The sequence below is a fragment of the Lithobates pipiens genome, unplaced genomic scaffold, assembly GCF_037356315.1.
Source record: "Lithobates pipiens isolate NorthernLeopardFrog02 unplaced genomic scaffold, aLitPip1_a1.2 Scaffold_22, whole genome shotgun sequence".
Classification (NCBI taxonomy): Eukaryota; Metazoa; Chordata; class Amphibia; order Anura; family Ranidae; genus Lithobates; species Lithobates pipiens.
The window spans coordinates 194463682-194489029 of NW_027507784.1; the positions used below are offsets into that span (position 1 = coordinate 194463682).

The 25348-nt window shown below is 41.1% G+C and overlaps 1 protein-coding gene across 1 annotated transcript in view; it reads right to left on the reverse strand.

Moving 5' to 3' along the window:
* Nucleotides 1-4993: 4993 nt before the first annotated feature.
* Nucleotides 4994-25348, reverse strand: part of FAM234A (family with sequence similarity 234 member A) — a 93688-nt gene continuing 73333 nt past the window's right edge. The window contains exons 10-12 of the mRNA XM_077448781.1: nt 19275-19427; nt 15662-15758; nt 4994-11031 (exon numbers count right to left, since the gene is read on the reverse strand). Coding sequence (XP_077304907.1) covers nt 10826-11031; nt 15662-15758; nt 19275-19427 — 456 coding nt within the window. The 3' untranslated portion in view covers nt 4994-10825. The remainder of the gene's footprint in view (nt 11032-15661; nt 15759-19274; nt 19428-25348) is intronic.

Below are 25348 nucleotides of genomic sequence, written 5' to 3' on the forward strand. Positions count from 1 at the left end.
GTACGATCGGAACAGTAGATCGATCGTGACACTTGGCCTTTTTACTATTAATATATTTGAAGAATTTTTTGGGGTTTGTCCTACTATCTTTTGCAATCTGTCGTTCGTTTTGAATTTTTGCATCCTTGATTTCCTTTTTACATATTCTGTTAATTTCTTTGTAACATTTAAATGACACTAGTGATCCTTCATTTTTATATTTTTTAAAAGCTCTTCTCTTATAGTTTATAGCTTTTTTTTTTACTTTGGCCGTGAGCCACATAGGTTTTGTTTTTAGCCTTTTAAACTTATTGCCCATGGGAATATACTTTGCAGTGAGGTCCCAAACAGTCTTTTTGAAGAATTCCCATTTCTGTTCTGTGCCCATTGAAGCAAATATTCTCTCCCAGTCTAAGTCCTGGAGAGTAGCCCTCATCCTTGGAAAATTTGCTCTCTTGAAGTTAAGTGTTTTTATCTTACCCGTATGTATTTCTTGTTTAGCGCTAACATCAAAGGAAATCATGTTATGATCACTGCTACCCAGGTGTTCCTTTATCTGGACATTAGTAATAAGCTCTGCATGGTTTGAGATTACCAGGTCCAACAGAGCTTCATTCCTAGTTGGGGCCTCAATAAACTGGACCATAAAATTGTCCTGTAATAGGTTTATCATTTTTTGCCCTTTAACTGTCCCAGCAGTGCCATTACTCCAGTCAATTTCTGGGTAGTTAAAAATCCGCCATTATTATCACTGTCCCAGCCCTTGCAGCCCTTTCCATCTGTGCAAGGAGCTGAGTCTCCATCTCCTCATTCACATTGGGTGGTCTATAACAAACTCCAACGATTAACTTTGAACTACACCCATCTAAATGCAGTTCCACCCATAATGCTTCAGACTCATCACACTCTGCATCCACCAGGTCCTCTTTCACACTTGCTTTGAGATCACTTCTCACATAGACAGACCCCGCCACCTTTCCTTTTTACCCTGTCTCTCCGAAAGAGTGCATAGCCAGGAATATTAATAGCCCAGTCATGTGAGGATTGAAGCCAAGTTTCAGCAATACCGATTACATCATAGCTCTCCTCATGCACCACAGCTTCCAACTCACCTATTTTGCTTGGCAGACTTCTGGCATTGGTGTACAAACACTTTAATGCATTATTACATTTTGCTCTGGTGTTTTTCATATTACTTTTAGTAGTACAAATTGCACTATAGTTTTCAATGGCTGTTTGCAACATGGGAAATTTCTTGTCACCTGCCATATCCCACCCCCCATCTATCCCCATTTCACCCTCCATTAATGTCTGACCCCTAACTGACCTGTCTGCCCAATGTAATTCTGGTTCACCCTCCCCCCTCAAACCCAGTTTAAATACTCCTCCAGCCTTCCCATAAACCTCTCCCCCAGCACAGCAGACCCCCTTCCATTCAAGTGCAAACCATCATTAGCATAATGGTTGCACCCCTATATGCTAATGACTTCTCCACCATCATAATTTTCTCTTGACTGGAGAGGGAATCCTGATTTATTTCTGGAATGTCTCCCGTAAGACCAATTCTGCAGAATTGCCTGCTGGAGATCTCTTGAATGGAGGTTGACCCACTGAGAAGCTGGGATTGAGGCTGTGAGAAGGCCTAGCGTAGACATGGCTGCCCAAACCGTAATAGATATGTTTTTCTGGACCTTCTTCACTGCGTCCTGAACTTTCATTATTTTTTCCTTGGGAGAAAGATTTTTTTCCTGTACAGAGTTGATGGTATGACCCAGGAATTTGATTATCTTATTATATTATTAAGTTCAAATTTTCTCTGTTCAGAAGCCAGCCCAAACTTTCTAAGTGGCTCTGTGTGTTTTTAGGTCCCTGAACAACAGGTCCTTTGAGTTGGCAAACAAAAGGAGATTGTCCAGATAAGGTACGATTGAGACTCCTCCCATCCTGAGCGGTGCCAAAGCTTCCACCATAATCTTCGTGAAGATCCTCAGGGAAGAGGAGAGGACCGAATGGGAGGGCCCTGAACTGAAGATGCGACACCACTCCCCCATCCTGATTGCTAAACGCAGATAATTTTGTGATGCTGGTGCTATGGGGACATGTAAATACGCATCCTTGAGGTCTATGGATGCTAGGAAGCATCCTGCAGAAAGAAGTTTACTTACTGAAAAAATAGCGTGCCCATACACATTTTTTTGTACCAAATTAACCTGTTTGAGACTTTTTAATTCAGGATTGACCGAAACATCCCTGATGGTTTTTTGACTAGGAACACGTATGAAAAGAACCCTGGTCCTTCCTCTTCCCGATTACCTTCCGTTGTAGAAGTTCCTGCAAAATTCTTCTTAACCCACGGGGCAACCTTCTTTTTGGCTGAAAAGGCCTTCTTTTTATCCGCCGCTAAACCGGTGTCAAGATAGGGACCAAACGCCAGATTCCCCTCAAAGGGAACCTAGAGGCTGAATCTCCTGACCACGTTTTAACCCATAATGCTCTTGGTGCTGAATTATCTAGTGCCGAAGATCTTGCTGACATTCTCACAAATTCTGCCGAGGCGCCTGCCGTGTAACCCACCGCCTTTTGTAAGACTGGCAAAGTATCCAGCAAATCTTTGCAAGAGGTCCCTGCCTCAATAGGCCCTTTTAACTGTTCTAACCAGTGTTCCAAATTTGACGCCATTGAAGGTTTGGGATTGGCTAGCTAGTCCCAGGCCTTTTTTGTTAACAGGGAACCAGCTCTCTTATCCATAGAGTCCTTCAAGACCCCCATATCCTTGAAAGCTAAGTCAGTATTTTGTGATATCTGTGAGAAGGCTTAGGTCTTTTGTTCCAAACCTGCGCACTATCCTCATCAAAAGGGAATCTCCTTTAAAGTGATTTCGAAAAAAAGGGGGCCCTTTTCCAGGTCTTTTCATTCCCCTTTTTTAGCCTCTGACAAGACTTTGTCCACAGGAAACCCCCAAGGCTTGACCTCACCCATACCCTGATACATTTTATTATGCAGGGATATTTAGGCTTTATCCTCCTTGATGTTCAGGGTGGTATGTATGGTTTTCAATAGGTCCACCTCTTCCAGGGACAGCCTGTAGTGGGAGGAAGATACCTCCTTTTCTTCACCTTCCTCTGACCCTGGAGGGGTCACTTCCCTCCTCTTCCGGGTTGCTATCCACCCTATGAGCGGACGGGTGAGGGCCGGATGGTGAACTACCCCTAGACTGTGCATCCAGACCTTTATAAATATAAAACCAGAAGGACTGAAACGTGTCTGCCAAAGCTTTCCGGGAAAGAAGTAAGCAGCTCACTAGGTTGGGCAGAGGAAGCCGCTGAGGATGTCTCCTCTTGGCTTGGTCCAAGAGTCCCCAAGTGAGGCTTTACAGGAGGGACATCTCTTTTTGAAGAAGGGGAAACGTGCTTGGTCTTTTCTTTGGCTTTTGCCTGAAAGACACCAAGCACAAAAGAACCACCCACATAAATAAAACTATATCTCAGGCCTCCTCCCCAGCAGACCCTACATCAATAGACAGAGAAAAAACACCCCACAATATCACTGTCTTCAGCTTCCCAGTGCAGTCACCTCAGGAGCTTAATGCAGGCTTCCCTCCTCCCCCCTACTAGGGGAGCAAGGGAGGGAAACAAACCTAGCCCAGGTGAAAAACTGACAGAGGCCACTGCCTCTCCTACCTGGGCCTGGCTGGTGCTTGTGGCTCCTGCTGCCGGTTCCTCTAGCTCCACCCTAAAGGCTTCAACAGACATCCACCAGCTTTATTTCAAATTTTCGCGGTCCTTTTGCCACGGCAGGAACCAAAAATACACCAGTTGAGGCCGCCCCCCTCCTGCATTCCAGCGGTGGGAACTGGAAGCCAATGAGCACCACTTAAAGTCACGCCCCCTCCAGCAGTGACATCGCCTGCCACCTGGAACAAGTGGAGGCCTGGATGGCACACTATGCATAGCACAGGCCCCACCCTCAGCCCGCACCCTCTGGTCTATTGGCATGGGACCCTCCGCTGGCCCCTACACTCACTGGGCTCGAAGAGCATACCACCAGAGCAACACCTTGCTGGCCTGGGGGGGGGGGGGTGGTGTTGGGCTGGCCAGAAAGATTAAAAAGATATTGAAAAGGTATGCCCTAGAGAGAGTGCAGGACACCCATGGTCCCCTGCAGCGCTTCCTCCATGGCAGAGGAAACACTACAACTGAGGCAATGGTGGAAGTGTCCAGGCTTTATAGTGACGACTGCAGTGTTTCCTTGGAAATTGGGTAGAGCTGCACTCTCTCTCCAGGTGCTGACCTGAAAGACTATTTCAGAAATAACTATTTTCTGTATTGCCCCCGCCATGTATCCTGGGCTCCACTTGCCCATCTGCGGATATGGGAACAGCATAGGGGGTGCTGCCGGGAAAGTGGGAGGGAGACGAGTGGACACATGTCCGCTCTCCTCCCCTCCTTATTGCTGACCCAGAAAGCAACATCTTTGACATTACTTTTGGGTCAGCCTCTTGGACAGTTTGGCTGGGAAAGAATTTAAGGCAATGTGATCTGCATTGCATTATATTCAGTGGAGCACAGGGGAGACATCCAGGGTCTCTTAGGCTTGGTTCACACCTATGTGTTTTTTTAATGCCTTTTGCAGAAATGCAGTAAAGTCAATTTAACATGGTTTCCTATTGGACACGTTCACATCTATGCTTTTTTCAGCGACTGTATTTTTGGACAGGGTCAGGGACTTTTTTTTTTTAAAAGCAATTGATTTTGATTCAATAGAATTTAATGGAGAAGCTGCAGAAAAGCATGTAGTGGGGTTTTGCTGTAATTTGAGTTTTTTAATCCACTTTATTTAAAAAAATATATATAAAAAAAATGCATAAAAAAAATGTAAAAAAAATAAAAAAAGGTATATATCACTGAAAAAAGTAAACTAGAAACTTAGTTGGCCTGTGATCATCTCATTCCCGAATTATTGATCTTCTGAGATCAACTATATTTACTCATTTATCATTTATATCGCACAACTGTAAATTTACAACAGTAATGATTTATTCTGGACTTCCAGTGCAACCTACAGGATTTACTTGTTTTTTATTAGCTGTGTTCTTTAAAATAACATAAAGGCACATAAAGAGTTTCAAGATTGTTTTAAATTAATAATACATAGATTATAATAATTATTAACAACAGATCTGTAGCACTGTACTGGACACACCTTTAAATGAACAAACTGTTTCAATTAAGAGGTAATCAAACATCCAAAAATAGGTACATTCAGTTTTTTACATATAGAATATCTGATTGAAAACTGAGGCAATTTAGACATCAAACAAAATGTTTGAAATAGCATAAATTAATTCATATATTTTGCAGAATTACAGTCGGTCTTCCTAAAGAATATATCTAGCACCCCTAGCATGTATTAACTGTAACCCAAACTGCTGTATGTCTACTTTGCAAAGTATATATTTCTTGCTCAGTTCCCCTAGGTTTATACAGTAGGTAGTCCATCTCCGCAACTTGAATGTTAAAAGTCAGCTTTATTTGCACCCATTATATTTTAAAACATAAAGTTAGGCTTTAATACATAAAATATTACAAATAAGGTCACTTCAGTCAATGTAAACAACAATCTTGAGATTAAGCTCTCTATCAATTATCTCCCGAATAGATTGTTTGCAAAAGTAAATATGTACCTTTGGTAAGACACAAAGATATATTCAACTTTGATCAATTTTCTTTACTTTCAAATCTAGACATGGAGATTGAGTGTTTTGACATAAAATTGCCATCCAGGGGATTTAAGCATTACCTTGTACATGGAGTAGCTGGGCTTATTATCAAAGTTATCTATGCCCTTGGTTGGAAAGGGCTTAGAAAATTTAGACTTTATGTAAATTATGGAGCAAAGTACATGTCATTGCTCATACTGGGGTCAATGAAACCAAAGGAGGTCTGCTTCACAATGCACATAAAGCATGTCCAATCCTAAAATAAATGTGTCAAATTTTATATACCATGTAGGCTTTCCAAGCTACCAAGAGGAGCCCAGGAAATCGCTATGCTTTGTTTAATTACATGAAGCACAAAGACATTTTAAAGGGCAATGTACAGGCCAATAAGTGAGAAATGCACGGATATCTAAACACCCAAAAAAAAAAAGTTGTTGCAGCTTACCGGTCCTTGGATGTGGTACTTGCATTATTTTTATTTTGTTGGCATGAATGCATGTTCTGTAAATACAGAAAATTGTCTCTAAAAACACTTATCAGCTTTCTTAGCCAGATCTGTGAATTACAGAACACATCCCCCTATATAATGGAAATGAGGAGAGAAGGCAGTGTCTGTGGTTAAAAATTAGGAGAGCAGACTAGGTTACTGCACCTCCTTGGATCCTGTGCAGTAGGTGAGTGCTGTCACCCTAGGACAGGAAGTATGTTATTAGCATAGCACCAGGTGAAAGGACAAAAAAAAATCCAGAAAAATGTTAATAAAACCAATACAGCCACCACATCTAGGGACTGGTAAGTTGCAATATACTACATTCTTGTTTTTAGGTATACATACACTTTAGTGAGATGTCCTTACATTCCTTATTATGGTTCATGTAATAGCTAAGGGGTACTGAGATTACCTGGAATCTGCCATGACTGAAAGTATGTGCTTTAGAAGCCTCTGAAGCCATTTGTCCACTTATAAACCACAAGCTACTGTGTTTCAGTGCAAGGCAGTTTACTGTCCTGGGTAAGAAAGCCAAGAAATCACAGTTTCAACCGGAAGATATATGTGCATGTATTTTGCTTCATGAGTCCCTTTAAAAAAGGGAACATTACCTTATTAACTGCATAGCCAATTAATTCCAAATATGTTTTGCTGCTACCTTCTATTGCAGTTGCCCACACACCCATACCATATTACTTGTATTCTTGTTTAGAGGGGTCCTTCTTAAAATACCAAGTTACTGGTATGGTGATTTTCAAGTCTTTTTTCAAGTTATCTGTATCGAACAAAATATATATATACATATATATATATATATACACACACACACACACACACATATTATATATATATATATATATATATATATATATATATATATATATATATATATGTTTTAGAGTCATCAAACTACACAGCAGTAATGTGCAATACTTTAGTTATCAAGTAGAGTTGATGCAGGAACAGTTTTTACTGAAACTGTGAAAGTTAAACAGAATATTGTACTAAATCTAAATTTACTATGCATTCCAGTCTGAGTAAGCCAAAAGGAGCAGAGTCTACAGGTGCTCCGCACAGACACCTGACTTCAGCAGACAAGGTGTATAGAACCCACCCTAAATTTCAATTAAAAATAAAGCCAAACATCTTTGTACACTGAAGTAGTGTTCAAAAACCATACTATTGGCCAACAGACCATCTCTATCACTATGTGGTGATGCATGCTTTAAGCTTAAAGTGGTTGTAAAGCCTGAAGGTTGTTTACCTTCATGCATTCTAATAAACTTCTGTGTGTTGCCCCCCCCCCCCCCCACCCCCATACTCACCTGAGCCCCCTCTCGATCCAGCGATGTCCTGGGACTCCCTCTTCTCATTGGCTGAGACAGCAGCGGGAGCCATTGTCTCCCGCTGCTGTCGATCACAGCTGGTGTGCCAATGAGGAGAGAGAGGGGGTGGGGCCGAGCCGCAGCTTTATGTGTCTTATAGACACATAGACCAGGGCTAGGAAGCGAGCACACACCAGTGCCCCCAGAGCAAGCAGCTTGCTTTTGGGGGCACTGGTCACGGGGGGGGGGGGAAGCCAGGAGCGCCGGTAAGGGACCCAAGGAGAAGAGGATCAGGGCTGCTCTGTGCAAAACTATTGCATAGAGCGAGTATGACCAACCTTTAATACCATTTTAAGCTGATCATAGATAAAAATGGTGGCGGGATCATACATGCAGTATATATATTATTGAAGAAAAACTGTCATCCATTCTGGCATACAGTATATAAACAAAAAAAATATATCTGATGTCTATTGTTAGCTAAGGGCTAAGCATACATTAACAGATAAGCATTTGGGAATAAAGAGGGATCTTTATTTGTAGTCTAAAGCTGGGAAGCCCTGTATTATATCTATAAACACAAGGCTTCTTTTGATTGGCTGAGGTAGAGGGGTGGGTGGATGATGTCACAATCTCTATCAGAGGAAGTCTTGTATTCATTGATGAAATAGAAGGTTTCCTATAAATGGCTGAGCAGCAATTGATTCATCGGGGAACAGGACAGGAAATCCCTGTATCGTTGCCGGACCGCAGCGTTGTATATTGTATGTGGCTGATGCTACATACAGTTTATACGTCACTGACAGAGGCTGCATGTATAGTAAAAGGAATAGTTTATGCTTCACTGACAGTGGCTGCATTTATTGGTAAAATTAAATTTTTGTTTGAGCCACTATTTAACCACTTCCCATCCGCGTCACTCGGGAGCTGATGCACGTACCCGGTGGCCGCGATGTTTGCAGGGCATCTGCGATTGCCGTTAACGGAGCAGGACCGTGGATCTGTGTGTGTAAACACATAGATCCACGTCCTGTCAGGTGAGAGGAGACCGATGGTGTGTTCCCAGTACAGAGGAACACCGATCGGTCTCCTCCCCTTGTGAGTCCACTGCCCCTACAGTTAGAATCACTCCCTAGATAACACAATTAACTCCTTGATCGCCCCCTAGTGTTAACCCCTTCCCTGCCAGTGACATTTATACAGTAATCAATGCATTTGTATAGCACTGATTGTTGTATAAATGTGAATGTTCCCAAAATGGTGTCAAAAGTGTCCGATATGTCCGATGCAATGTCGCAGTCACAATAAAAATCGCAGATCGCCACCATTACTAGTAAAAAAAATAACTAAATAATAAAAATGCCATAAAATTATCCCCTATTTTTTTAGACATTACAACTTTTTGCGAAAACCAATCAATATACGCTTATTGCAATTTTTTACCAAAAATATATAGAAGAATACAAAAAGAAGAATATAAAAAAAATTAGGATATTATAGCAAAAAGTAAAAAATATAGTTTTTTTCCAAAACTTGTCGCTCTTCTTTTGTTTACAGCGCAAAAAATAAAAACTGCAGAGATTATCAAATACCACCAAAAGAAAGCTCTATTTGTGGGGAAAAAAATATAAAAATGTCATTTTGGTACAGTGTTGCATGACTGCGCAATTGTCATTCAAATTGTGACAGAGCTGAAAACTGAAAATTGGCTTGGGCAGGAAGGGGTGAAAATGCCCTGTATTGAAGTTGTTAAAGTAATAGCAAAGCTGGAGTTAGGCACTAAGCCCCATTATGTGCTGTTGCATTATTATACACAATCGGATTTTCCAACAACAAATGTTGCATGTGAGCTTATTGGCGGAAAGTCCGACCAGGTGTAAGCTCCATCAAACATTTGTTGTCGGACTTTTCGCCAACAAATGTTGGCTGTCAGGTTCTCAAATTTTCCGCCAACAAATTTTTGTTGTCGGACTTTCCGATTGTGTGTACACAAGTCCATCGCACAAAAGTCCACGCATGCTCGGAATCAATGCTCACCAAACACAACATTAGCAGAAGGAGCTCAAAGGGTGGCGCATGACTATTGGACTTAATTTTTATCGGCTCGCCGTATGTCTTGTACGTCACTACGTACGGTGTGTGACCGTGTGCATGTAAGACAAGTTGGAGCCAACAACCTTGGAACAATATTACACGGTTTTGTTGTTGGAAAGTCTGATTGTGTGTACGAGGCATTAGAGTTTTACTGATGCTAGATAGTATATCTATCGGTATACTTTTGCTGCTGTGCCAAGGAGAGCTGCAGCTCTTCTATACAGAAGCCAAATCATCTGCCCCCTCTATCCCCCCCTGTCCATTCACAGTATGCTCTGTATTTTGTGAGTCTTTCATAAAATATGACACATTCTGTAAATGGAGAGGAGGACCTGAAGAAGCAGAAGCCTTCGCAGCTCTCTTTATTGCAGCGCTGAAAGTATGGCAATTTATAGCACATTTAATTTAAAAAATGCACATCATAGGTTCCTCCTCCTTCCCCAGCTTCCCATTGCCCCTAACCTCCACTTATCTCACTGACACCGATGCCAAAGTAATCCTCCTCAGATGGACAACACCATTGCAGGTGCATTTTCTTCTCCTACTGACAATGCATCTGCATTTTTTCCCCACGGATACCGCAGTAACACCACTGATGCACATTCATTTCTTTCTTCCGTCAGACCCATGTTTTACTGCCGGACAGTATGTGCATGGCTGCTAAACTCTTCAGCTAGCTTCACTGTGCCCCGAACATTACATGTTTTGACGTGGCGCATGGCTACTGACCCTGCCCCCTGACCCACCGTAGGAAAGGGGAGGGCACAGTTTAGGATCTTGACCCTGAGTACTGATGACCCTGCCCAGGCACTGTCTGCAATTGCAAGCCTATATATTTTTCCACTTGACAATTTCCAAGACATACTCAACATAAACCAGCACAGATTTCTAAGTAGAGTATCGCACACTAATAAACCCTACAGGTTACTAACTGCACATGTTCTGTAGTGTATCTACCACTGCATTGAGTACTCACTGCAAATAAAATGACTAGATTATTTACAAAATTACAGGTATGTTCCAGCTTGCAAAACCATACTTGAAAAAGCTTGGAGTGTCCTAAAACATTAATTTATCTTTTTTTCTTAATTCTGTGGGCATTCAGCTTTGTTCTTTCACAAAACTGTTCTTGCATCCTTTTTTAAATAAATGTGGTTATCCTCAAAGTAAGTAGCATGGCATTTAGTGTTTATTTTTTTCTGAAATCGTTCTTTTCCACTAGTGGCTGGAATATCTCATCCTGGAGAAATAGTTTTTTATCTCCTCAGTATCGACCTCTTCAGTCCCAAGTCCAATCACTGTTCCATTACTGATATCTTCCTTTAACCTCCTCTTAGATACAGTCAGATTGCCTGGGTTTTCCATCATTTGAGGTCCTGTGATCAGAACATAGCAGGCATGCCGGCTGCGTTCAAACAAAGCCACTTTTGAGACAAAAGTAAAAAAATATATATATATATTAATTTGATTTGCTTAATTTTGCATTGATAAACAGTAACAAAAAGCAAAATGAAATCTTAAAAGTGTTAAAAAAAAACTAACCCTTTCCGCAACTCCTGACACTTGAAATGTGTGCAGCTCTGAAGAGATCTGTGAATAAATATACTACAAGCCCCATCCGCAAACTACTCCATGAAACACAAGCGTGGTGAACACAGCACTAGTAGTCCACTGACACTTCCTCCAGCTGTCAAAATGTTAGTTTGTACCAGGGTATGGACAGGGAGCTGGGGAAAAGAGTCTGCAGGAGCCTGGCACTGCACCTATGATCCATTGATCTAATTTGTAAATAGTGAACTTAGCCTTTAGACCCCATTCACACCTGAGAGTTTTGTAGCTTGAAGCCTGAAGCTACAAAACGCTAGAGGGGAAAAAATCTATTATTCTCAATGGAGATGGTTCACATCCCCACTCCATGTCACCTGAAGCCGAACGCCTGAAGCTTAAACAAGTTCCGGACCCTTTTTTGTCACTCGAATTGAACAGATTTGGGCGTTTTTCTTGTTTTAACATTGTGACCTTTTGCCCTGCACAAAATCACGGCAAAAAACGCTGCAAAAACGCGGTAAATTCGTGCGATTTTCTGCTTGAAAACGCTACGCTCAGGTGTGAATGCAGCCTTAGCACAATACAATAAAAACAATATAATGGGTCACAGCCATTGCCAATGCGCACAGCCATTCCTACTATAAGTCTCTCCTACTCTCTTCTCATTAATGGTTTCTCTCTACTTTAACCCTTTCCTGCTATCATGTTAACTGTTATAGCAGAATATGCCTATTTACAGCACACCAGATCAGTAATCCTTACAGAAGCTGCATTTTTCCCAATCTTTACCTTAAGCAACCATGAATGTTTAGGACAGTGGTGCCTAGGAACCTGTCATACAAATGACTGTAAAGCTGGTTCAAAAACCAAGATCAATATCTTGCTCATGAAACAGAGCAAGTTGCTATATTCTGACATAGGGAAGTATTCAAACTAGGTGTTTGGAAGATTGTATAGGCAATCCTTTAGTGAAGCTTTTTTCCAACCAGGGTGCCCGGAGGTTTTTTCAAGGGTGCTTTGGCAAAATGCCTAAACATTGATCAAACATTGTATTCAAGCCAGCAGGTTGATCAAGCCTGCCTTTTAAATTACACAAAGCCAAAGGTTTTCATTACGCACCATTATGACTTTCTAGACACTGGCATCCTAACAACCAATGACGTCATCAGTTAGGCTGAATTCACACCTATGCAGTTTTAGTGCTTTTTGCATTTTTCAGATTTGTACTACAGTCCATAGAACATGGTTTCCTATGGAACACGTTCTTTAGTGCAAATCTGCAAAATTCAAAAAGCACTAAAACTGCATAGGTGTGAATCCAGCCTTAATAAGGAGGATTTATGTTGCCTCCACAGCATCCTTGTTTGACCGTCTTTCCTCAGCACTGGGGTCACATTAGCTGACTGATGGAGAAAATTGAGGGAGAAGAGAAACATAGGAATACTAGTCAGCACCAGTGTGCAAAAGTGTATTTTCTTTGGAAGTATAAATCACCTTTAACGTTGGGTGCCTTGCGTGTGGATGTTGCTGCATTATGTAAAACTATTACAATGTTTTTTTACATTTTAGAATGGGGTGCCTTGAGGCTGTCCATAATTTTAAAGGGTGCCTTGAGATTGTCTATAACTTTAAAGGGTGCTTTGACTGAAAAAGGTTGAGAAACACTGCTTTAGTCCATTTAGTCCACTGCTTTAACCATAAACTGAGCCATTGGACTAATTTCTTCAAATAAATGGAGAAGAAAGTGTTAAAAGATCCTACGGCCCAGAAAAAAAGTTTATTAAATGCAAGTCCTTTGGATATACCAACACATTTAAGGATTTAAAGGGTCCCATTCATCAGGGCTACCTATACAATTATACGTTTTAAGTATTATATTTTTAAAACCTGTCTTATATGTCCATGTCATTGGTCCCTATATGTGTCTAGGTTGTCATGTTAAAGGTGAGCGTACCTCTGGAGAGGTTTTCAAGGTCTGGGAGTTTGTCACTTTGCAGCTAACTACACACATTGCACTCAGTGCCAAGGTTTGTGACCAAGCAAGATCCAGTGCCCTAAGCAACATTACAGCGCATCTCTACAGCGTGGGGTCCAGTTATGGTTTCCAAGGTATTACTAAGGTTACACAAATCCGGATTGGACTGCTTCTAATGTTATAGTAGAAGGCAGTGAAGAGATGTTTTAAGAATCCAAAATAAAATAAACTAGTTAACCATACAAAGACTTCTTCATAAGGGAGAAGAGGTCCATCATCCAAGGACACTAGCAAAAAACAAAGGTCTCAAAAAGTTGGGTAGTGTTATAGGCGTACCGGGGGTTAGCGCATTATACTACCTTTATACTAAGTGTTTGTTTGATATTGTGCCAGATCTGAGTGTTCCTTCTCTATTTTTCTACATTTTAATTATGTAAAATTATCAGACTTTAAAAACAGGAATGTGTTTAAATTGTAGTTTCTTAACCACTTACCGACCAGCGCACGCCGATGTACGTCCTATTTTTGAAGAGGGATATCTCGGTAACGGCAGCAGCTGCTGCCACAACCGAGATATCCATCTCTTCAGGCACCGGTCGGCTGTATGATGACGGTGGTCTCCGCGGCGGATTCGCCGCGAGATCACCGCTATCGGCGGCGGGAGAGGTGCCACCCCCCCTCCCGCCGCCCTCCCGCACCTTCCGCCACTTACCGGAGCCGTCGGTAGCGGCGGAGGCAATCGGGTCCTTTCACTAGCTGGGTATGGAGACGAGTGAGGCTAAGATGACTCCCACTCGGCTCTATACCATAGGAGGTCGGAAGCGATGTCAAAACGTCACTTCCGCCCATACCTCTTAAAAGGTATATATTTTTTTTAAATGTAATTTTTTTTTTCTTTTTCCTTTTTTTTTTTTTTTGCATTTTAGTCCAAATATGAGATCTGAGGACTTTTTGACCCCAGATCTCATATTTAAGAGGACCTGTCATGCTTTTTTCTATTACAAGGGATGTTTACATTACTTGTAATAGGAATAAAAGTGATCCATTTTTTTTTTTAAAAACAGTGTAAAAATATCTAAAATCAATTAAAATAAATAATAAAAAAAAAAGGTTTTTAAAAACACACCGTCACGACAAGCTTGCACACAGAAGCGAGCGCATACGTGAGTAGCGCCCGCATATGAAAACGGTGGTCAAACCACACATGTGAGGTATCGCCGCGATCGTAAGAGCGAGAGCAATAATTCTAGCCCTAGACCTCCTTTGTAACGCAAAAATTGCAACCTATAGAATTTTTTAAATGTCGCTTATGGAGATTTTTGAGGCTAAAAGTTTGACGCCATTCCACGAGCGGGCGCAATTTTGAAGAGTGATATGTTGGGTATCAATTTACTCGGTGTACCATTATCTTTCACAATATAAAAAAAATTGGGCTAATTTTACTGTTGTCTTATTTTTTTTATTCAAAAAAGTGAATTTTTTGCATTTTAGTCCAAATATGAGATCTGAGGACTTTTTGACCCCAGATCTCATATTTAAGAGGACCTGTCATGCTTTTTTCTATTACAAGGGATGTTTACATTCCTTGTAATAGGAATAAAAGTGATCCATTTTTTTTTAAAAACAGTGTAAAAATATCTAAAATCAATTAAAATAAATAATAAAAAAAAAGGTTTTTAAAAACACACCGTCACGACAAGCTTGCACACAGAAGCGAGCGCATACGTGAGTAGCGCCCGCATATGAAAACGGTGGTCAAACCACACATGTGAGGTATCGCCGCGATCGTAAGAGCGAGAGCAATAATTCTAGCCCTAGACCTCCTTTGTAACGCAAAAATTGCAACCTATAGAATTTTTTAAATGTCGCTTATGGAGATTTTTGAGGCTAAAAGTTTGACGCCATTCCACGAGCGGGCGCAATTTTGAAGAGTGATATGTTGGGTATCAATTTACTCGGTGTACCATTATCTTTCACAATATAAAAAAAATTGGGCTAATTTTACTGTTGTCTTATTTTTTTTATTCAAAAAAGTGATTTTTTTTCCAAAAAAAGTGCGCTTGTAAGACCGCTGCGTATTTCAATGACCGCCATTTTATTCTCTAGGGTGTTAGAAAAAAAACAATATAAAATGTTTGGAGGTTCTAAGTAATTTTCTAGCAAAAAAAAAAAAACTGTTTTAAGCATGTAAACACCAAATCTGAAAAAGAGGCCTGGTCCTTAAGTGGTTACCTAAAGACGGAATCTACAAAACTGCTAAATATTTTCTATATAAAGTGTCTGTATTCTGAATCACATTTTAACAATGTTTGCATTTGAAGTATGCAGTGCATTTCTTCTGCGTGCAGACGTACAGTACTAATTATTATTCTCACATTGCCAATGTCTAATACTGTATATAAAGCCAAGTGTTGGAGCTCTCAGGCAGGAGAGCTCTGCACCATATCAGATATTTTTTATACTCTTGTTGTTGAGCAAATCATAGCATCTCCATTACTCGAGTATTGTAAAGAAGGAAGTTTTAAACTTACCACCAAATATGATAATATTTTCAGTGTGACTGTTTAGATGCATAAGTACTTTTGGCTGTGATGAATGAAACATGTACAGGTTTTCTTTTGGCTCCATCTATAACGAAAAAGGCAGATGTTATTTTTGTTATTTCTAAATATTTGTGCAATATATGTATTAGACAATTAATGATTTAACATGTAAAAAATGCACAGTTATTTCAAATAAAATAAAATGAAATCACAGTAGAACAAGGTATTTTGCAAATGTAAAAGCTTCTTTACTAACTACTAGACTGCATGCTTACAACAGTGAAAGTGGTGTGTTGCCTTTTATACAATCTATGATAGGTCAAATTACTTGTAAAGTGAATTATATTAAACACGTTGTATATCCTAATGTGGAAAAAAAATGAAAGCAATATTAAACCCAAAAGCAAACATTTATTATATTGCAGCTTACCAATTCTTAAGAATGGTTTTACCCCTTCAGACAGCACAGCCTGAATATCAATTGGCACTTTAGCAGAAGCACAAGCACACCTCTTGATTTTATTTACAGTATCTCACAAAAGTGAGTACACCCCTCACATTTTAGTAATTATTTTATTCTATCTTTTCATGTGACAACACTGAAGAAATGACACTTTGCTACAATGTAAAGTAGTGAGCGTACAGCTTGTATAACAGTGTAAATTTTCTGTCCCCTCAAAAAAAACTCAACACACAGCCATTCATTTCTAAACCGCTGGCAAAAAAAGTCAGTACACCCCCTAAGTGAAAATGTCCAAATTGTCCAGAGCTTCACAGGTTGTCAGTGGAGTCCTCTTCCACTAATTTAGATTTACAAAAACCATATCATATGAGGTCAAACCTAAAAACTTTCAATTTGAATGCAATCAGGCAGGCTGCTGCACTACATACAGAAGATGAAGGTACATTTAAGGGAACAAGAAAATTGTATAATGTATGGCCAACTTTAGTGTAGTTACATTTTCAATTCAGGCATGACAAATGATTTCTTATTCTCAACTCATCTGCAATATCAACAAGATATTCTACCTCATGAAAATCCTTGATCTTCATCATAAGTACATTCAATAAAATACCCAAATTTAGGTAATGACTTGCATTTGACATGACTTAGAGATGCTTCTGAGGTGATTGGAAATTACTGAAAGTCACAACTGCTTTAGTATTCCCATGGATTATATGGTGCTCTGGCACAAACTAAAGCTGGCACAGACCCTAAAGCCAGCCATAGATGGATGAAATCTCAGCCAGTTCAGCAGGGACTGGCTGAGATTCGATCCAACTATGTGCAGGTTGATTGTACCAAAGTCGATCCATCAATCGACTTGGGTACAACTAGCATGGTCGGATTTCTTGCATTTAATTATTGTCAGCAGCAATAATCGTGTTCTCCCAGCAGGGACAGCTCCCCATGGGAGGCAGTCCCCATTAACAATGGCTGTTTTGATGGAAGATTTAAGCAAATTCCTGGATTCAGGAAAGAAAATGGCATAATCTGTGGCCTAGGTAACACCCTCCATGCACATGAGATGTGTGTCAGTAGTGTTTGGGTAAACCTTAAAGTGTAAGTAAACCCCCCTAACATTTTCAGCCAAGGAAGCTGGCATATTTGCCTCTGTTTAATCTACCATGATGCTGTATATGTGATCAGTTATGACACTAGCCACTGGATGGTTTGACAGTTTGGTTGAGACCACAAGCAATTAGAGTGTTACATTTCCGGCACGTCCCGGAAATGAAACTGTTTTATGGATGGGTTTACTTCCGCTTTAAATTAGATAGGGACATAAGATTTAATGGTAAGGCCCAGGGCCTCAAAAATAAATGTGAAAGATGAATCCAGAAACCCTCTCTTGAAAGGTCTAGGCTGTAAGACAGAACCAACAGGAAATTTTCATCTCTTTACTAATTTGTTACCCTATAGCCAAGCAAGTGAGCTGACATGTTTAGCTGTAATTTGGAGGGGTAGCTACCTCTTCATAATTTAATATATGGTCTATTTAAAGAAGAAGTAAACCCTGATGGGTTATAATTCCTCTATATTTCCCTGCACAGGGTAAAGCATAATGGGCTACTCTGCTTTGCAAAGTAGCCCATTATGTCTCACTTACCTGAAACCGAAGCCTGCGATGTCACCTCTGTCCCCACTAGCAGCGAGCGACCATCTTCACCCCTCTTCCACAAAATTCGGCTCTGTGACTGGCCGGAGTCACGTGATGTCACTCCTGAGCATATGCACAGGAGCCGTTTGTAACGGCATGACCCCCTTTAGAAATAGGACGATTTGCCTTTCCAAAGTGTGCATGCACTGTAGACACCGGGACAGAGGAGAGAGCGGATGACAGAGGCACGTAAACTGACCATGGTATCAGGGCTCAGCAGCCATGATAAACCGTGGTCAGTTTACAGGGAGGGGGCAGAACCAGGCAGGATCAGCCAGGTATTTCAGATGATTGAAAGGGCCAAATTACACAGCACAAGCACAGAACTGTGCTGTATAACATGCTTTAGGGCCAGTTCACACCACATGCAGTCCAGTGCATTTTTTGTCTCCAGCAAAAACATGGGAAGTGGATAATATAGTTTTCAATGGCATAGTTCACACCAGTGCTAGCAGTTCCAATTGCAGAAAAAAAAAGGAAACATGCTGCACTTTTTCTGCACTGGACCCCTGTAAAATGTATAAGAAATGCACCAAAAAAACGCAACTAAATGCACCAAAAATGCACTGGAACACACATGTCCTTTTTTAAGGTTAAATGCACTGGACTGCATCAAAAATGCGCTAGAGCACATCAAAAGCGCAAATGCAGAAAAGCATCAGGAACACATCTGGACTGCGTTTCTATGGTGAGAACTGGTCCTTAAAGCAGAGATCTCCAAACCACGGCATTCCAGCTGTTGCGGAACTACACATCCCATGAGGCATTGCAAAACTCTGACATTCACAAACAATGACTGGGCATGAAGGAAATTGTAGTTCCTGAATAACTGGAAAGGGCCAAAGTTTGTAGACCCCTGCTTTAAAGGAACAGGATCCATTTTCTTTTTTTTTTCGGGTTACAAACACTTTAAGGAACAGCCTCTGTATGTTTATTGGTGTGGATTTGTTAGATATAGACTCTGAACGGTCACTGGCTACTATTTAAAATATGACTTTAGCTAAAGAAAGACCTAGAATTGCATCTAGATTTTTGATATCTGAATTAAACAAGGAGATATTCCTGTAAAATTAGGTTTGGGGATCCACAGTAATAACTTTAAACATAGACATTGGGAGCATGCCTATTACAAACCTCCTCCTGTGTTAGCAGGAGTTGTGGAAGTAGTGCCACAGAATGTCTTAGACCATCTAGCCGTGTCCACAGGTAAAGAATAGGGGCCTCTGTCTGTAAAGTCAGACTCCAAGAAGGCTTCAACCTCTGGGGCTAGACGCAGAAGTGTGAGTGTGTCTAGGAAAAAGCAGGTTTTTATTGTTGTGTTCTGGGTTTTAGAGGCATAAAGATCTTGATATAAGAAAATGCGTGCTGTTAGAATATCCTTTGTAGTGAAGACAATGGTTCCATTTTTGCAGGATACATATAAATATATATAAACTCACAGTGTTATTATAATCTGTTGAATATTCTCCCCAGAAAAGGAAAGTGGAACGGTGGTCTCCTGTATTCAATATACCGGGATTTTGCCTGGCAGTTCCTACATTCATTTCAATTTCCCACTGCAAAGTTCCACTTTTGCTATCTATAATAACAACCTGCAAAAAATGTAAAGTTTACAATTGAAAGAAAGAGTATTAAAAAACAAAAGCAAAAAAAAAGTTAAATCTGCAAGATCATAGGCATTCGAAGGTCATCAAGGCCTCATGCACACGGACGTCTAGAGGCTACAAAGTCCTTTAACATTAAATCCCTAATGCTTTCCTGTGCTTTGGGAGCTGCATACAGCCACCAATACATGAGAATGTCTGTACGCGGCCCAACTTGTGTAAATGCCACATGCTTCTGCATTTACTTTCACACGTGCATAAATCAATTTTCCCCAAATGTGGCACTTTTGCATTTGGGGAATAATGTCATACAGGCATGGAAGGGTGAACGCCAACGCAGAAGTGTTTGACATTTACAGAAACGCTTCTGTGTCCTGCCATTCACTTGTATTGGCAGCTTTACACAGCAATCCGAGGTGGTGCAGGAAAGTGCCAGGAATTTTATGCTAGAGGACTTGCAGGCTCGAGACATCTGTGCACATGAGGCCTAACACAGCAAACTAAAAGTTCCATGTACTATCCTGTAAACCTAAATGTAAAAACATTTATGAGCAATTGATATTGTAAGCCAAGCCAGCAAAATAATTCACATTATAAACAATATTCCCAACCACTCTTGTCACAATATGCTTGCAGGAAGGCATAAAGTGGTAGTGAAGTCTGTTTTTTCACTTGTACCTACAAGTAAGCCTATAATAAGACTTACCTGTTGGTGCAGGGAAAATCTCCCAAACATGCACAGTTTGGGAGATATTCACATTCGCAGCAGCCGGTAACATCACCAGCACACTGTGCTCTGAATAGACGACATGCTCATGCATACAAAGACATTAAGGCTCAATTAGAAAAGCTTTAACAAACATGCATCTTTATTAAAGAGGAAGTAAAGGCCATTTAAAAAAAATAAAAAAATGCAACCTGCAAGGCAAAGGAATAATGAGCTAGCATGCATAGCATACTAGCTCATTATTAATAACTTACCTGAGAACGAAGCCCCCGAAGCGGTCCTCCGTATTCATCTTCGCCGCTACCAGGTATCCGAGAGTGACTTCCGGGTCTCGCTGCTCCGGCGCTATGATTCGCCAGAGCCGCGATGACGTCACTCCCGCGCATGCGCATGGGAGCCGACACGAACGGCATATCGCCGTAGTCTGCGGCCTGCCCAGTGCGCCTGCGCGCCGCTGTCTACGGCACATGGCTGTCTTTTTGTAAATATCTCCTAAACCGTATAGCAGGGATATGCTATTAGCGGACCTCCAGCTGTTGCAGAACTACAAGTTCCATGAGGCATAGCAAGACTCTAACAGCCACAAACATGACACCCAGAGGCAGAGCAGGATGGGACTTGTAGCTTTGCAACAGCTGGAGGTCCGCTAATTGCATATCACTGCCATATAGGTTTAGGAGATATTTCTTGTAAGGGTTTACAACCACTTTAACAGCCATGTGACCATTTTTTTATTACACTGGCTTATAAAAAATATTTTTGAGAATAAGAATTCTAAACAAACAATATAATAATAATTTCTATGAATATTTTTCACTACCATGCTTACAGTGCCAAGGTACCATAAAAAACGGAATTGCACTTTTAACCACTTCCCACCCGGCCAATGCACATATACGGCCAGGTGGGAGCCGTCTACTTCTGATAGGACGTTCAGGAATGTCCTTCAGAAGGAGCGGGATCGCACGTACGCGTGCCCACGCAGCGGCGCGATCCCGATGTGCTCGTGTCACCCAGACACGGCGCATCTCAGATCGGCAGGAGGGCTCTGTGATTGGCCCTCCTGATCACATGACGGCCGTGTCCAATCATGGCCGTCATGTGATGTAAACAAACAGCCGGTTGCTAGGCAATCGGCTCCTCCTCTCCTCACACAGAAGTCATCGCTGAGGAGAGGAGAGCAGATCGCTGCAGACGGCTGATGATCAGTGAGTATGAGCTGTTTTTTACAGCTTTTTACTCACTGATCACCAGTCTAGTGTAATACACAACACAGTATAAACACAATGTCCCCACACATGTCCCAAAAACACACATGTCCCCAAAACATACATGTCCCTAATAATAAAAACATGCCCCCCACATATGTCCCACTAAAATCACATGTCCCAATTATTATCTGCACACATATGTATGTGATCACCTGCACACATATGTACATGATCATTTGCGTACATATGTCCGTGATCACACAAACCAATTATTATACACTTAACGGAATTTTTTTTTACCAAAAACATGTAGCAGAATACATTTTGGCTTACATTTATGACAAAATTTGATTTTATTGGATTTCTTTTAAAATAGAAAAAAGAAAATATTGTTTTTTTTCCAAATTTCCGCTTTTTTTGCGCTTATATCGCAAAAAATAAAAAACGGAGTCGTGAATAAATAACACCTAAATAAAGCTCTATTTGTGCGAACAAAATGATAAAAATTTCATTTGGGTACAGTGTAGCATGACCGCGCAATTGTCACTGAAAGCGCTAGAGCGATGAAAGCTGAAAATTGGGCTGGGAAGGAAGGGGGCGAAAGTGCCCTGTATTGAAGTGGTTAAGTAAATCTGTCACAAATGTGGGCAATATAGGATAAGTATATTCTGGAAAAATAAAAAGTAAAGGCTACAATCAGTGTAAACCCCATGTTGAAGTGATCGGTAGATCCAGAGATAAAGAAAGCTGAAGTTATATGCAAAATTACTTTTACTGGAGCTGGTGGGAGAGAGGCCAAACTAATTGTTTACGGAAGAGTCAAGATATGCAAATCATTTATTCATTGTTTCCATAGGTGGTGCAGAACACTCCCACAAATAAATATAAACAAACATTTGAAAGTGTATCAAATAATGGGTGGTGTCTGTAGGACAGAGGATGGTGTCAAGTGACAATGTCAGTAGGGCAGAGAAGGTGGTCAGTAGGGCAGAGGACGTTGTCAGTAGAGAAGTGGACGTGGTTTGTAGGGCAGAGATCAGAGTCAGTTGGGCAGTGGACGCTGCCAGCATTTTTTTATTTTTCATGATTTAATTTTTTCTAATTTTGTTTTTACAATTTTTCATGGGCCCTGTTAGGGACTTTGGTGAAATGTCAGGGGTCTAAAAGATCCCTGATATCTCACTTTTTAGACAGAGGACTGAGGACAGAGATTCCGCAGCAGCCTCAGCTGCACTGGACAGTGAATGAAAGCTCTGTGCTGAGCGGTTTTCTGTGTGAGTGATCGGTTTGGGGGGGGGGGGGGGGGGGAACATGGCACGCTCCATGCACACACCTATGATTGGTTTCATTTCTAGTATGTGCCCCATTTAATTTAATGTAATTTATGACACTATACATTACATTAAATTAAATGTAATGCAATTTATGACACTATAATTTCAGCAAATCAAGCTTGCAAATATAAGAATTTTTTACTTTCCTGTAAAATCCTTTATTAGAAATATACTCTAAAGCATGGGTGCTCAACCTGTGGCGCTCCAGCTTTTGCAGAATTACAAGTCCCATCATGCCTCTGCTTTTGGGAGTCATGCTTGTCACTGTCAGCCTTGCAATGCCTCATAGGACTTGTAGTTTCGTTTCAGCTGGGGGGCCAAAGGTTGAGCACTTATACTCTACAGAAAAGGATTTTACAGGCAAGTCTAAAATCCTTTTTTCTTAATTGTACAATACAGGACAGGACAGGCTTCCATTTATGTTGTTGTTGAAGGCAACATTACCTATTTTCCTGCTCATTCATTGAGGCACACAGGTATCCTTTGGGATCTCCAAACATAGTCCAACTGAGGGATGGGCAACAGCAAACAATTGCTACCCTGTTTCCCCTAAAATAAGACCTAGTGTGATTGTCGGTGATAGCTGCAATAAAAGCCCTACCCCCCAAATAAGCCCTAATTAAAGTCCTTGTAGGTCTTCTTTTCAGGGTAGGGCTTATTTTTGAGGAAACAGAGTAGGGCTTATTTAGGTGGTAGGGCTTATATTGCAGCCAACACCGACAATCACGCTAGGTCTTATTTTAGGGAAAACAGGGTAGCAGGCAATGTAATAAAAACTGGCCTGCAGCTCAAATAGCCTTCTGAAAGATCTTATGCCCGATACTGGCAACAGATTAGGCAGAAATGTCCAGCTGGTAGAACTTAGAGAACATATGAACAGAGAACCAGGTGGGAGTCTTGAATGTTAGGCAAACATTGTCAAAAAACCCTAAAGGTGCTCACTGCCCCAATGGAGCAAGCATTAAAGTGGGTGTTAGCCTCATTCATGAAATTTGATCTAAGCACATATATCTGTAGTGTTTACTTATCTCTCTCCAAAGCTCTAAGTGCTGTTTCTCTCTGGTGCTTTGTTTTCTGTGATCAGCAGAGTCACTTCTGATAAGCTCTCCGACACACGAGACATCAGCAGCTGAAAATTTGTATCTGGGAGGGAGCTTAGAGGGAGATTAACAAGGAGCTGGTCTATTCACAATACAGTTCTGCATGTTCCTTCATTCCTTTGCCTATGTGTGTGTGGGGGTGCCTTTCCTCGAATCAGCTCTCACGCAGTGTAAACCCAGACTCCCCACCCACTGCTGAAAGAGGAAGAAAGATTTCTAACATGATCCGCACTTTCCAAAGAGTGCAGAAAGCTGAAGACAGCAGATATACAAGTAAAACATATATAGGAGGATTTGTTTAATCTCTGTGTATCATCTGAGGCTATTCACTTCACTGGGTGTATGTGAAGGTTTACAACCACTTAAACTAGAAAGGGGGAAGCCCGATCCTTTAGGCCATAAGCCTGAACAGTGTGTAAACAGTCTGAAAATGGTATAACTTAATGCCGGGGTGCCCTCCCTAGGCCCATCTGGGAAGACAAAAAGGGGATCTGTCTTTCTAAACGAAGCACTGGCTAAGAGACTTACACAGCCTGAACCATATCTAGACAATGGAGGGAAATTACCCTAAACTGAAGTCAGAAAAGAGATGGGGAAAAAATGCCTCTCGGTTAAGGTGAAAAGCACCTTACCTTATGCCAGAAGGAAATCCTGGGCTGTAATACTACCTTGTTCCCCAGACCAAAAAAAGGTTCTTTGTGAGATAAGGCTGCCAGTTTAGACACATGCCTCACAGATGTGATAACTACAAGGAAAGCAACCATGTGGGTTAGAGTAAGGCATCCAATGGGTTCTAAGGGCAGCTTTTGAAGTGCTAAGATGATCAGATTCATATTCCAATGAGTCAAGTGTGAACAGACTGGAGGTTTCACATGGAAGACAGCCTGCACAAACACTCTTATTTAGACAGTGTGGACCTAACAGTCTCTAAAATAGAATCAAAAGTGCAGAGTGTGATAGTGCCAACTGCCAAACATTAATAAAGACCCAACTGCATGAAGAGATGCATGAAGGTGGAAAACCCTTGGCTCACACCAAGAGAAGTATGCCTTCCATGTCCAATGATGGACTTTGCAGGAGGTTGATTTCTCATCCTTGAGCATCAGAAGAATCACAGTGTCTGTGATGCGCACCCCCCCCTTAGAACTCAATAGCTATTCCATCAAAGCCAGCAACTGTGAAGCAGGAGGGCAAATCAGTACTTGGGACAATAGATCTGGATGATCTAGCAGGACCCACGGTGTATCTGCTAGAAGTCTTACCAGGTTGGCGTAACACAATTGCCTGGGACAATCCAGAATAATTAGGCTCAGCGGTATGCTCTCCATCTAGTTTCTGCAGAGCAGACAAGGAAGAAGTTTCAGGGGAGGAAAAGCATAGATCAGATCCACCAGTGGATCTCTAGACTTAGATATAAAGCTGTCCAGTTTTTTATTGAACCTGGAGGCCAGAAGGTCCACATCCAGCATCCCCAACTCTGACAAGAGTCCACAAAAACCTTCAGGTGATAACTTTCCCAGGTCTGCCAATTGTATAG